Raw genomic sequence first — 12,726 nt, forward strand, 5'->3', positions numbered from 1 at the left:
TTGCCATTGGGATACCTTGCTAGGTTGCCACTGGGATATCTTGTCAGGCTGCCACTGGGATATCTTGTTGTGCTGCCATTGGGATATCATGTTGTGTTGCCATTGGGACACCATGCTGGCTGCCATTAGGATATCCTGTCAGGCTACTATTGGGATATCCTTGTCATTGGGATATGGCTGCCATTGGGGTATCTTGTCAGGCTGCCATTGTGACATCCTACTGGTGCATGTCTTAAAGAGTTAAATATACACATGTATAATATATAAATATTTGATTTTATTAATATCTGAATTATATATATAGTGTATATATAAAACTAACTAATAAATATATTATAAAGTTGTTGAGATATCCTGTTGTGTTGCCATTGGAAACCCTGCTGAACTGCCATTGGGATATCTTGTTGTGCTGCCATTAGGACATCTTGTTGTGTTGCAATTGGGATATCTTGTCAGGCTGTCATTGGGACACCCTGCTAGACTACCATTAGGATATCCTGTTGTGCTGTCATTGGGACACCTTGCTAGGTTGCCATTGGGATATCTTGTCAGGCTGCCACTGGGATATCATGTTGTGCTGCCATTAGGATACTGCTGGCTGCCATTAGGATATCTTGTCAGGCTACCATTGGGATATCCTTGCCATTGGGATATGGCTGCCATTGGGGTATCCTGTCAGGCTGTCATTGGGATATCCTGTCAAGCTGCCATTGTGACATCCTGTTGGACTGCCATTGGGATATCCTGTTAGGCTATCATTGGGGTATCCTGTTGTGTTACTATTGGGACATCCTGTGGAGCTACCGTTGGAATATCCTGCTGTGCTGCCATTGAGACACCTTGCTGGACTACCATTGGAATATCCTGTTAGGCTGCCATTGGGACACCCTATTGGACTGCCAATTGGATATCTTGTTATGATGTCATTAGGACACCCTGCTGGGTTGCAATTGGGATATCCTTTTGGGCTGCCATTGGGATATCCTGTTCTGCTGACATTGGGATATATTGTCAGGCTGCCATTGGGATATCCTGTTTGGCTGTCATTGGGACAACATGTTGGGCAGGCATGTCCCCATCGATGACAAACAGCTGCTCGACTTTGTGCTAGAGTAAATCCAGCTGATTCTGCAAATAATTAACTTATTGATGCATATGCATCAACTCATGCCCCAGGTTAGTTATGGCACCATATATGCCCAAGGTTGTCAGACCCAGCCCGGGCATCGACTCGGCCGAGCCCAGGGGTCAGGGGTCGATGGGTTCGACCTGGTCGAACCGGGGTTGAACCGGGGTCAATAATAAAATATTAAAAAATATATTATAATAATTAATAATTAGAAAATAATCAAAATATAATATTAAAAACCATAATTATAATATAAAAAAAATATAAAACTACTTATATTTGATATCCAAATTCATTTTATACTCATAACAAGCACACATCAACCTAACAAAATAATCAAAATTACACACTCAAAGCAACCATCATCAAAAATATAAGTATATAACAAGCACACATCAACCTAATAAAATAAAAAAATACATACTCATAGCAACTATCATCAAAATATAACATGCACACATCAACCTAACAAAAATAAAAAAATACACACTCATAGCAACCATCATCAAAAATATAACATGCACACATCAACCTAACAAAATAATGAAAAAAATACATACTCAAAACAAGCATCATAAAAAATAACAATTACATGATTTAAAGTTTAATTTCACACAAAAACAAACACATACCAATCAAAATTCAAAGACAACAAAAAAGTGACAAATACATAATCCAAAGATAACAACAATTACCAAAGTATTCAAATACAACTAACAACAAAAAGACATAAAGTTTAATTCCACACTCAAAAGTCAAAACAAACACATACCAAGTATAACAAAATAGTCACAAATACATAATCAAAAGATTTACCCGAGTATTCAAATAGACAAACACAACTAACATGAGTTAGATCCATGAACTTGGATCAAAACTCAAATTAATATCATCATTTCCATCAAATCTTTGATCAAAGCTTGCATTGCCACCAACATCACCACCAACATCACCAAAATCTTGCAAATTTACTTCTTCTTGGATATCCATGTCATCTAATAAACAAAATAAAAGTCATTTATTAAAAAGCTTGTTATCAACTATACATTTAATATTAAAACTTTTGTATTTTGTTAACCTTGACCATGACGATCATCAAATATAGGAATAGCATCATCTCCATAAACATTATCATACATGATTTCTTCATAATCAAGTTCGGGAGGACATTCATCTTCCGCTACCCAAAAATCCGTCTTATCGTTACAATCATAATCAACCGGATCATAGCTCCTTTTCTTGTGGTGATGTCTATGTATATTTTAAAATATAAGAAATAAATTTATCTAACTAAAAATAACAAAATTATAAATGAGAACATGTAATGTTAATACCTTTGTCGTAAACGTAAGTTATAAGTCACATACACAAGATCATTTAACCTTTGATGCTCCAATTTGTTCCTTCGTTTAGTGTGAATGCGCTCAAAGAGACTCCAATTACGTTCACATCCTGATGAAGAAGCAGTTTGACTAAGGAGTCGAATAACCACTTTTTGCAAGTGAGGCGCACTATGTCCAAATAATTTCCACCATTCATCTACAAAATGTATGAAAGTTTAAAATATATTAGTAAATAACAAGATATAATTTAAATTGACATTTAACATCAAATACAATTTGGAATGTGGAACTAACCTGGTTGCATATTTTTTTAGATGCCTCGCAAAGCGGATTCACGACTAAAACTCCCTAATCGATCTCGAAATATTTTTGATCTCCTTCATCGCCTTCTCACTATTGCTACATATGCTTCTTTGCTCTAACAAATCAAGTAGGCCTTGCATTACTTCGGAGTTTCTACAAATGTGCTTTCATCATATAAAAACGGGGTTGAGAAAAATAGGCGGCCGCATGAATGTTGCAGTCGAAAAATGCTTTATCCCATCTTTCATCAACAATTTTGATGTAAGGATTATACAACCTTTGCTTGTCTCTAAAGATAGACATGATTCCTTTACGAATTCTAAACATCCCCTCATAAACATAACCAAGAGAAGGCTTCTCATCGGCATCCACAACACGAAGTAGCTTAATTATTGAGCCGCTATTTTCACCATCAACAAGCAATCATCCCAAAAATTTGTTGTCCAAAATAATAGAACAAAACCAATTTACCAATGGCGGATTTGGACAATCTATGACAAGTATAGTATTTGTCGGTTACCAAAAGCTTGCAAAATCATGTTTGTGATCATAAATGCTTTTTTTAGAGTGATAAAAAGCGGTAGCAAAACGAGTTGCTCCCGGGCGCACAATTTCTTTCCAACCCAACCTTTTTCTTAACCAACTCAACAAATAAATATGGTTGTACATAAAAATGGTTACCTTAGAAGCCCGTGAGGCAAGGTCAACCATATGATCCATCTTCCCAATATCTCTCAAAATCAAATTTAGGCAATGTGCGGCACAAGGAGACCAATAAATGTGATTATATATTTCATGCAATAGTCTTCCTGCAATGATGACAAAATATATCAAACTAGTTTAGAAAGAAGCATGATTAAGTAAATAATATAAAAATCTATAACTAATAAAATAGCAAGCAAGCTAAATATTTTAAATCACATACCTGCGGCAACATAATTACTAGCATTATCTGTCACCAAATGTACAACATTTGAAGGCCCAACCCATTCCACAATCTCTGAAAACAAATTCATCAAATTTGTGGCATCATTAACCATATCTGATGCATCAACAGATTTTATGAAAGATATGCCATTATGGCAATACACCAAAAAATTGATCAAAGTTCTTTGTCTTTGATCACTCCAACCATCGCCGATAATCGTACATCCAGAACTAGCCCAATTGCTTTTAAAGTTATCAACAAGCAACTGGCATTCCTTTTTACAATTCTTTAGTAAATGAATCCTCATATCATTATAAGATGGGCCTTTATATCCAGATCCAATCCCAGCAATGGCATCCAGCGCTACCTGAAAATAAGGTGACTTCAATGCATTAAATGGAATGCATGAATCATAAAACCACCGTGCAAAAGCCATATGCGCCTTCTAAATTGCTTGTTTGTTCGCAAATGCACTCTTGATTCCTGGTTGAGACTCCGGGGTTGTCCTTGGAACCATAAATTTTTCAATGGAATCCTTGGCCTTCCGTTTTCCCAAAGATTTTTCTATTGTTGTTGTCTTTTGTTGCGACTTCATTAGAGAACTAAATTCTTGAACATCTTTCTTCAACTTCTTCATATGCATCATCAAATGAATCTTTCTCATTTTGTTTTGATAAAGTAAGAAACCCCGCCATTTGCTTGCGAACATCATCCGGAACTTTTTTACAAGCCGCAGTATTTCCCCGAATGCAAGCTAGGTGATACTTCATTCTATTAATTCCACCACCTTGATATTTTGATCCACAATAAAGGCATGAGAAAATCTTTTTTCCTTGTGCATTATTAGACACATTGAAATGGTCCCAAGCAGGATCAGTCTTCAAACGAACATTGCCACTTGAACAACTAGAAGATTGTGTATTGCCGGCCTCTGGATCCTACACATAACAATTTCAACCAATATATGTTGTCAATTTATAGTGTGATCTCTATTGTGATGAAATATGTAATCTCAAATATTTTTTTTAGGCACATGATGTACTCATAAATTTTTAAAACAAAAATGAACAATGAAAAATAAAAATATTACCAACTTACCATATGTGGTGAGCAAAATTAGAGTAACAAAAACCTCTTTTTAGATGTTCACTCCTTTCTAGAACCTACAAAGATAATATCTTATAAATGTGAGGTGAAGCCAAATTATAGAAAAATAATCAATATACAAAAAGACAATTCCCACTTTATAATCTCTATGCAATCACATAAGAAAGTTTAATATTTGCACGGTGACGCATTACTTCTGTCGCTTACGGGGGTCTCGCTAATGGAGTTGGCTGAAGAGAGGGCTGCTAGATGGAGCGATGGAGGAGGACTGGAGTTGAAACTTGAAATTTCACAAAGAAAACCAGGGCCAGGGGAAGCTTGAGTTGAAAGCCCTAAATTTCATTAACTTTATGACCCGGTTGACCCGGCCGAGTCAACCGGTTCAAGGTTGAACCGCCGGTCACCGGGTTGATACCGAGTCTCCATACATCCGGCTCAATGGGTCATGCCCGGACCGCCACATGGCGGTTCCCGCTTTTTTTCGGTTGAACCGCCGGGCGGTCCGGTCCGACAACCTTGTATATGTCATCAATAACACGGGCACGACCACGATTCATCTCTCTGCAAAATACAAACAAATCATGTTATAAATTGCCCCATGTTAAATACCATATTCAATGAAAGTCTTTACTCCCTGGTCATACTTTTCATGGCTTTGTCATCCATGACTTATCCATACCTAGTAAAACCAAGGGGTTAGGACTCATTTATGTGTTGGGCTCTATATTAGTTATTAACTTCATAAAAGTGGTCATGTTAAATTTTACATAGTAACGGCAAACACATAACATGGAATGGGGTGAAGAATCTTAATCAGAAAAAATTGGTAACTGTTATAACTTATATTGGAAAATAACAATAATATTTATCTACATATTATAGCAAGCAAACTAGTTAAAAAGTAATAATTCTTAGGGCCACTTATTGATAATTACAATCCAATTAGGCACATCAAGTGCTCAAACTCCAAACCTTTGAAAAATAGATCAATCTGTCACATTATACTACAAACAACACAATACCCGAATTGGTCCCTCTACTTTTCTCTCTCTTTCCTTTTGGTCCCTCTACTCATAAATGCTCCCAAATAGTCCTTCTGCTCTTGAAAATGAGTCCACTTAGTCCCTTCTAGTCTTAGTCTCTTCCTAACTAGTGCCAGTCCCAACTAGTCCCTCTACACATAATTTCATACATGAAAATTCTCAAAAACATAGTTTTACTCACATGTCATCTTTTTACAATACAAAATCTTAAATTTAAACCAAAAACCAAGAACAGTTCATACTCTACATACACATCACAAATCCAATAACAAGACATAGGTTTTGCAAACAATTAACTATTTAACATGCTACTCAAATTAGTCATATGATCCTCAAAAAAGAAGAAAAAAAAGTAATGAGAGCCAAAATTATCATAAAAAAGCAGATGGTTTGTGGGGGGAATGCTTACATTGGGGTGAGAGTTGAGATTTGGAGAAATTGATTGAGAAATCCCTGCCTTTCAGGGATCGGGAAAGACAAAGGATCAGGAAACTTTTTAGTTTTTTTATTATAATTTGTCCGTTGTCCTTTAATCCATCTGTTTTTACATTTGCTTCAAAGGACTTATAAGTCCCTTATAATAGGCTTATCTATTAGACAATGTATAATTAAACATCTTAAATCTAAATTAAGCATCAAATGAAATAGCAAATTATCCAAAAAAAATATATGAAAAAAATGAAACATCAAATGGTCATAACATAAGGAAAATTCTGAACAAACAATTGAAACATCATGCAAAATACAAACAAATTGTATACATGTACTAATTATTATAGAAAATTTTTAAAAATATAAAAACTAAGAATACTAAAGTAGTAGCTCTTAGACCCATGCTTATGCTCCATCGCCCGTTTCCTGTTGGGCTGGCATGTCCCCATTGATGACAATCAGTTGGGCGACTCTGTAAAACTAGCTTATTATGCGAAAGAATAATTTGTTGTTGCAAATGCAGCAATTCATGCTCCAAATTAGCTAAGGCAACATATATATCACCAATAACACGCCCACAAGTCGTCTCTTTGCAAATATTTCCAAAAATAATAAATAAATAAATCGTAGATTGAGTAAAATGAAAACAATAACCAGAAAGAAAATCACATGTAACACAATATCAACAAGAGATCAAAAGAATAAATATGCGAGGCAATTGAATCTCATAGTTCTAATACATCAATGAAACATCTAAGATACTTCTCTATATTTGAGTTGGTTTAATACCTTATTTATTCCCTCTATGTCAATCTGTTTTTTTTTAGTTCTATTGTCTGTCAATCCATCTGTTTTCACGTTTGAAAAATGCCAGTTTTTTTCTCAAACAACCATCTCTTTTCCGTCCAAGATGCTAACATGGTGCACATCATTTCTAAAATAATAATAAAACAAGGCCACTGAGTTAAATAAGATATTAACCTTGGGTAAAAAAGAGATGGTCGTTTTGAGAGAAGGACCAACATTTCCCAAAGGAGAAGATAGAAATACTGACATCGGACAAATCATAAAAACTAAGAGAATACTAAGATCTGCTACGTCTGCTTCGCTGAAATATGCGGGCTCATATATATCCTATTTAAATGTATAGAAATACTCAAATAATATAGTAATAAAGGACATAATAATAATAATAATAATAATAATAATAATAATAATAATAATAATAATAATAAATTTTTAGCATTATCTTTTTTAAGAATAAATAACTAAATCATAATTATTTTTCAGAAAAGAGAAAATAAATAAATAAATATAACAAAGAAGATAGGGTCTATAGTGGGTTCCGGATCTAAAAAATTGGACTCGTTTATAGGCACCGTGCCGTCGTGAAAAACCCTCGCGAGGTCTCCTGTCTCTTATCAATCACGAGGCAGTGTCTTGGGTTGTTCGAATTCATCAGCATCTCATGCTCCTCTCGAGGCTCTCGCGTCTCGGAGCCCGGATCACCGGCGAGGCCTGTAGAGGTGATCCTTATTCGATCCCCCTTTCTCCATTCCTTCATCTGTTGTTTTGTTCTTATTGAGTTTAATCTGCGTTTTTTTTGTTGTTTGATTGCATTCCTGATCATGAAGTTGAATTTTGGTGCGATGCGGTGAAATTTGTTTTTTTTTCCTAGTTTTACATAATGTAATTTGGTTGTTTTTATGTAAAAAATATTGTTTTTGCGGAGAGGGATGGTGAATTGATGAGAAGAAGAGAAGCAATCCCTCTGTGATGAGATAATGAGTGGGAATGTCATACAGAAACTTTAATATGTGTGATAGTGATGGTGTTTTCATAAAACAAGTGATTGGTAATGAAGTTTATATGTTTGATAGCATACTTTTGGAATTCCTGATTACTGTGTTTTTTTGTTGCTACAATAGAAAATGCATCCTTTTTGGTTCAATAGAGGACTTAATTTTTCATGAAGAAGTAAATGCTGATAGTATGCATATGCGTCAGATGTGGTGTATAATTATATATGTTTGCCTCAGAGGATTATAGGATTATGCTCGGAGACAATCAGTGTGTAGAATTTTTAACTTGTCCTGTTATTTTATTCATAGAGTTTATCTTTATATTTTTGAAGTCTCCTCACATTTCTTTTGAAATTTATGTTTAGAGGCATGCTATATAAGTTTATACTGCTTCCCCTTTTTTTCCCCTCGCATTATTTTGCCTTCTGTTTGCTTTGTCATTGGCAGGAAAATTTTCCAACACTCAAAGAGGTTATTATGAAGGAACACTCAATAACTATTTATACTATCTGGTTAGTGAATTTCTAAAGTTAAGAATCTTGAAGCAATAATTTTGTATGATTTAAATTATGCACTTGAACTTGTGGGTCTATATGACATTAGGTGGTTTTGCATGGAAGTTCTTATACTTGTTAACCTTGTCTTATATTTATCTGTTTCATATTTGTCATTGTCGTGCGTTACTTGACTTGATCCTTTTCTTCCTTTTTCCATTATTTTAGCCAATATAAGTTTGCTTTGTCCATTGAATGATTTGAATTTTAGTGTTGATTTTATTGTCTAAAATTTTGGACATTTAAATCCTCCAAAAGTTTTTTTATCCTTTCAACCCCACCTACTGATTCCCTGAACTTAAACTCCCTTCTGCCATGAGTCCTTTACGCCCAACCTTTGGCATCTTTTGGTGAGGGATGGTTGTGTTGGCCATTTGATGGTGGACAAGAGATGGCATGGAAGATGGATGTAGTATACTAGGTCATGGTGAGGTGGTGGAAAGAGTGAAGATCATAGGGCATGAGAGATGGTGGTTGGGAGGGTTTGGTTTACAAGTTTGGAATTACTTAAAAAGTAGATGTCATTGGAGCAAGATGTGACTGCAAATAGTTTGGAGAAAATAATGATCGTTGATCCTATCATTACATAAGTTATGAAAAAGGAAATTTTTTCCCTGTTTCTTGGGTGGGTAGCTCAAACTCACTTATATGCTTATGTAGTTAGAACTTTTATGTTGCACATTGATGTTTGGTGAATATATGTATTTTCATTGAGGTTAGAATTGATTATAATACACATTTTGAGTTTTAGAATGCTAACATTCTGATGATTTTTTGCAAGTAATTACTCCCAAACTATGTGGAAGGAGGGAAACTTTGTCACAGAGGGAACAAGAGTGGAAATCATACCCTGCATGAAGGGAAAATCCTGCCCTGTGAAAGTTGTGTCTTCCCAATAGAGTTATTGCAGGTTGCAAAATAAAAATTTAAATTGCATGTCAAGAGGCTAACTCCTTAAAGGGTGGGGTGTTGTATTTGAAGTTTATGACCCAGATTTGACATAATACTAGCATTTATTGGCATAGCACACATCTTATTTCTTATTAATTGAATGATTATTCAGAACAATTGCAGTGGAATAAGAGACAGTGTCATTTGACTCAAGGCAACATTTATCTTTAAATGTGTTAAAATGACTTAATGCGTAAGAAATATTGTTATATGTTAGTTGATTTTAGACAATGCAGTGTGCCCAATAATTCAGAGTCTTCAGATGTCATACATACACCCCCTTTACATCCCTTTACATGTTTTGATTTTTCAAAGTTTTGTCTTTGACAATTTGTCAAACTAAAGTTGTGTGACAAACCAATTTTCAGATTGATTCTCTTCTTTCATTTCTTGTCTGATGTGCAATCCTTTTGTCATATGTAAAGCTGTGTGCCTATAGCAAAGCTGATATAAGTTTACTTAAATCTTGTTAGAGGCTGTAAAGAACAGATTAATGCACGAGGGTCTGGCTAACTCTATAACCCTGTGTCTAGGAGGTTAAATGTATGTAGTCTTTTCTCTTTTCGGTACCTTGAAGGCAGGAGCCGCAGGACACCATACCCAAGCATGTCAAGCTGTGCCATCTACTATTTTTTTTCCTGACCTTTATATTATATACATCTGTGATCCCTTGCTGACGAACTGCTCAACCAGTTTTGTGTGTTATTGTACAAAATGCATTGGTGTCCTCCATACTATGTAATATTTTTCACAATAAAAACTACTTTGCATTTCCTTGTTTTAACATTAATTTTTTTTAGAACAATGTTTCTTGTAATTGGTATGAAACGGATATCTTTATTTAGAAATAGCACTATTATTTTATTTTATTTTTTTTATTTTTTATTTTTCTCTGAGCTGTTGTAGACAATAAATGTAATTATGCTGATATCTTATAATTTGTTATAATGTTTCTTTTGTAGAGGAACCGCACTCTCTCAACCACATCTTCTGATAATGCTCAAGAAGGGTGTGAGCAGCAGACGGAAAAGTAGGTTATTAGTCCTTCAATTTCTGATTGGGCAGATATATGCTTGAAAATTCATCTTTGTATAGTTGCTCTATTTTACTACATTAAATTACAGCTATTTTTTTTTCCTGTAAATATGGCTAGTAATACATATGTTGGAAATGGTATATCTTATCTGTTTTTTTTTTCTTCTCCTTTTTAGTTCCCCAATCTATGAACCACCCATTAGCATCTGTCGTTCTCTATTGATGGAAATGACTATATTTTCCTTTATCAAGATTTTCAATATCTTTTGATGAATGTTTGCTTGTTTCTTTCAATTTGATGCAATTATGCTCCAACACTATTATTTGACAAGGTGTACCTTTAATTTTTAAAGGTGTTAAAGGTGGGGTCATTAATTTAAATGTCAGGGGTAGTTTTGTCATTCAAAATTTTGGCCAGTAAGAGTCTCCAAATCTGCTCGGTTGTTTTTAAATTTATTTATGCAAACTTTACCTGAACAAGTTCTCTGATCTCTATAAAAGAGATGGATCTTTTCTGAGAAATTAGTTGATGAATGAATACGTTTTTTTTTTAGTTTGCGCTATTTTTTAGGTGTTATTGCATTCTTTGTCTAAGTGCGGCTCCTTAGAACTTCTAGGCGCGATTGATCAAAAACCGTAGGTGCTATTACCAATGTCATCTTGCATGATTCACAATTTATTCTTTTAGTCGGTTACACCACCATAGCTGGATTTTATGCCCTTCTGGAACTCTTGTTGAAGAAAATTGAAGTGCATGGAGAAAAGGTTTAGGTTTAATGTTTTCTTTTGATGCTGCCTTCTTCATCCTAAGTAGTAATGCCTACTAAAGTCTTTGTGATTTCAGAATTTCCATTTTACGCCAGTTGGAATAGGTTTTCATGTCTTTCAGGTTTTAGGCTTTCTTCCTGCTGTAAGGTTAAGTGTACTTTACTGGCTTGCCAAAAAAATCTTCATTAAACATGGTTGATCTTGCAGGATATCTGTGACATTTGTTGACAAGGATGGGGAGGAAAAGCTTATCAAGGTCCCAGTTGGAATGTCAATGTTAGAAGCTGCTCATGAAAACGACATTGAACTTGAAGGTGATTATTTCTTCATGTTGCATAGATGATAATTTCAATTATTTATTCTACTTTATCTTTGTTTTGATGAAAACTACTATTCTGGACTCTAGTTACTATTCATCTACACCGTGAGTAATCATGATGCATGGTTGTTTTCTAATGATTTTGATATGAAGTCCCTAGACTCCCTACAAATTCCTGTTTCTATGTTCACACCAAGTGCCTGATGAAATAAATCAGGACATACGTGAATAGTAAGTACACAAAAATTTGCTGCGTGTTAAAAGCAGTTAGCTTCCTACAAATATACGCACTCCCTTAATAAGGAATGTCTTGATTCACACTCGCACAGCTTGTACAGAGTAGTTATGAGAGGGAGGAATTATGTGTCTTCCAAATTTTCTACACCTTGCAAAGTAAAACAAAATTGCACCCACATTTAATTTTAGCTATTGATGGATGTATATATGTATCATTTTCACATGCAATTCTCTTCGGCATCTTTTTTTGCTTTTTAAGTTCTAGTTGGACATGGATAGAGGTATAAAGTATCCTAGTGTTGGAGACTATCTGACATTCATTATCACACTCAATTCTCTTATGGCACCGTCTTCATTTTTTAAATTATAGTGGGTCATGGATAGAGGTATCAAGTATCTAAGTATGGAGATTGGAGAGTATCTGACATTTAAGTTCAAGTGTGTTCTACTGTGTGTGTGCGCGCACACGTGCGTGAGAGAGAGAGAGAGAGTGAAACAAGTTGTTTTTATTTGTGTATATGTTTAGATCATGAACTACATTGTTCTTGGAAAGGTGGACAACATTGTAATAAAGTAAGTTGTCTTTAATGAAATATAAATTTGGATGAGAGTTTTTAATCATATTAAAATTTAAATTAAAGTAAAATAAAATTCTTAAAATAAAAAATTGAAAAGTAAGAAAATATAAGAAAACATAAAAAATATGGAGTTTGAAATGATAATGGAAAGATATGGTAATTCAAAAAGAAAAATTGAAGATTGAGATTGATAATCA

At 34.6% G+C, this 12,726-nt stretch overlaps 1 protein-coding gene across 1 annotated transcript; it reads left to right on the forward strand.

Moving 5' to 3' along the window:
* The first annotated feature begins 7,642 nt into the window (after positions 1–7,642).
* Positions 7,643–11,753, forward strand: LOC120255231 (adrenodoxin-like protein 2, mitochondrial). The gene is made up of 4 exons (XM_039263105.1): positions 7,643–7,811; positions 8,535–8,599; positions 10,555–10,622; positions 11,603–11,753. The coding sequence occupies exons 1-4, from the start codon at positions 7,754–7,756 to the stop codon at positions 11,736–11,738; spliced, it is 327 nt and encodes a 108-aa protein (XP_039119039.1). The 5' UTR covers positions 7,643–7,753; the 3' UTR covers positions 11,739–11,753.
* The last annotated feature ends 973 nt before the right edge of the window (positions 11,754–12,726 follow it).

Source organism: Dioscorea cayenensis, unplaced genomic scaffold, assembly GCF_009730915.1.
Source record: "Dioscorea cayenensis subsp. rotundata cultivar TDr96_F1 unplaced genomic scaffold, TDr96_F1_v2_PseudoChromosome.rev07_lg8_w22 25.fasta BLBR01000902.1, whole genome shotgun sequence".
NCBI lineage: Eukaryota > Viridiplantae > Streptophyta > Magnoliopsida > Dioscoreales > Dioscoreaceae > Dioscorea > Dioscorea cayenensis.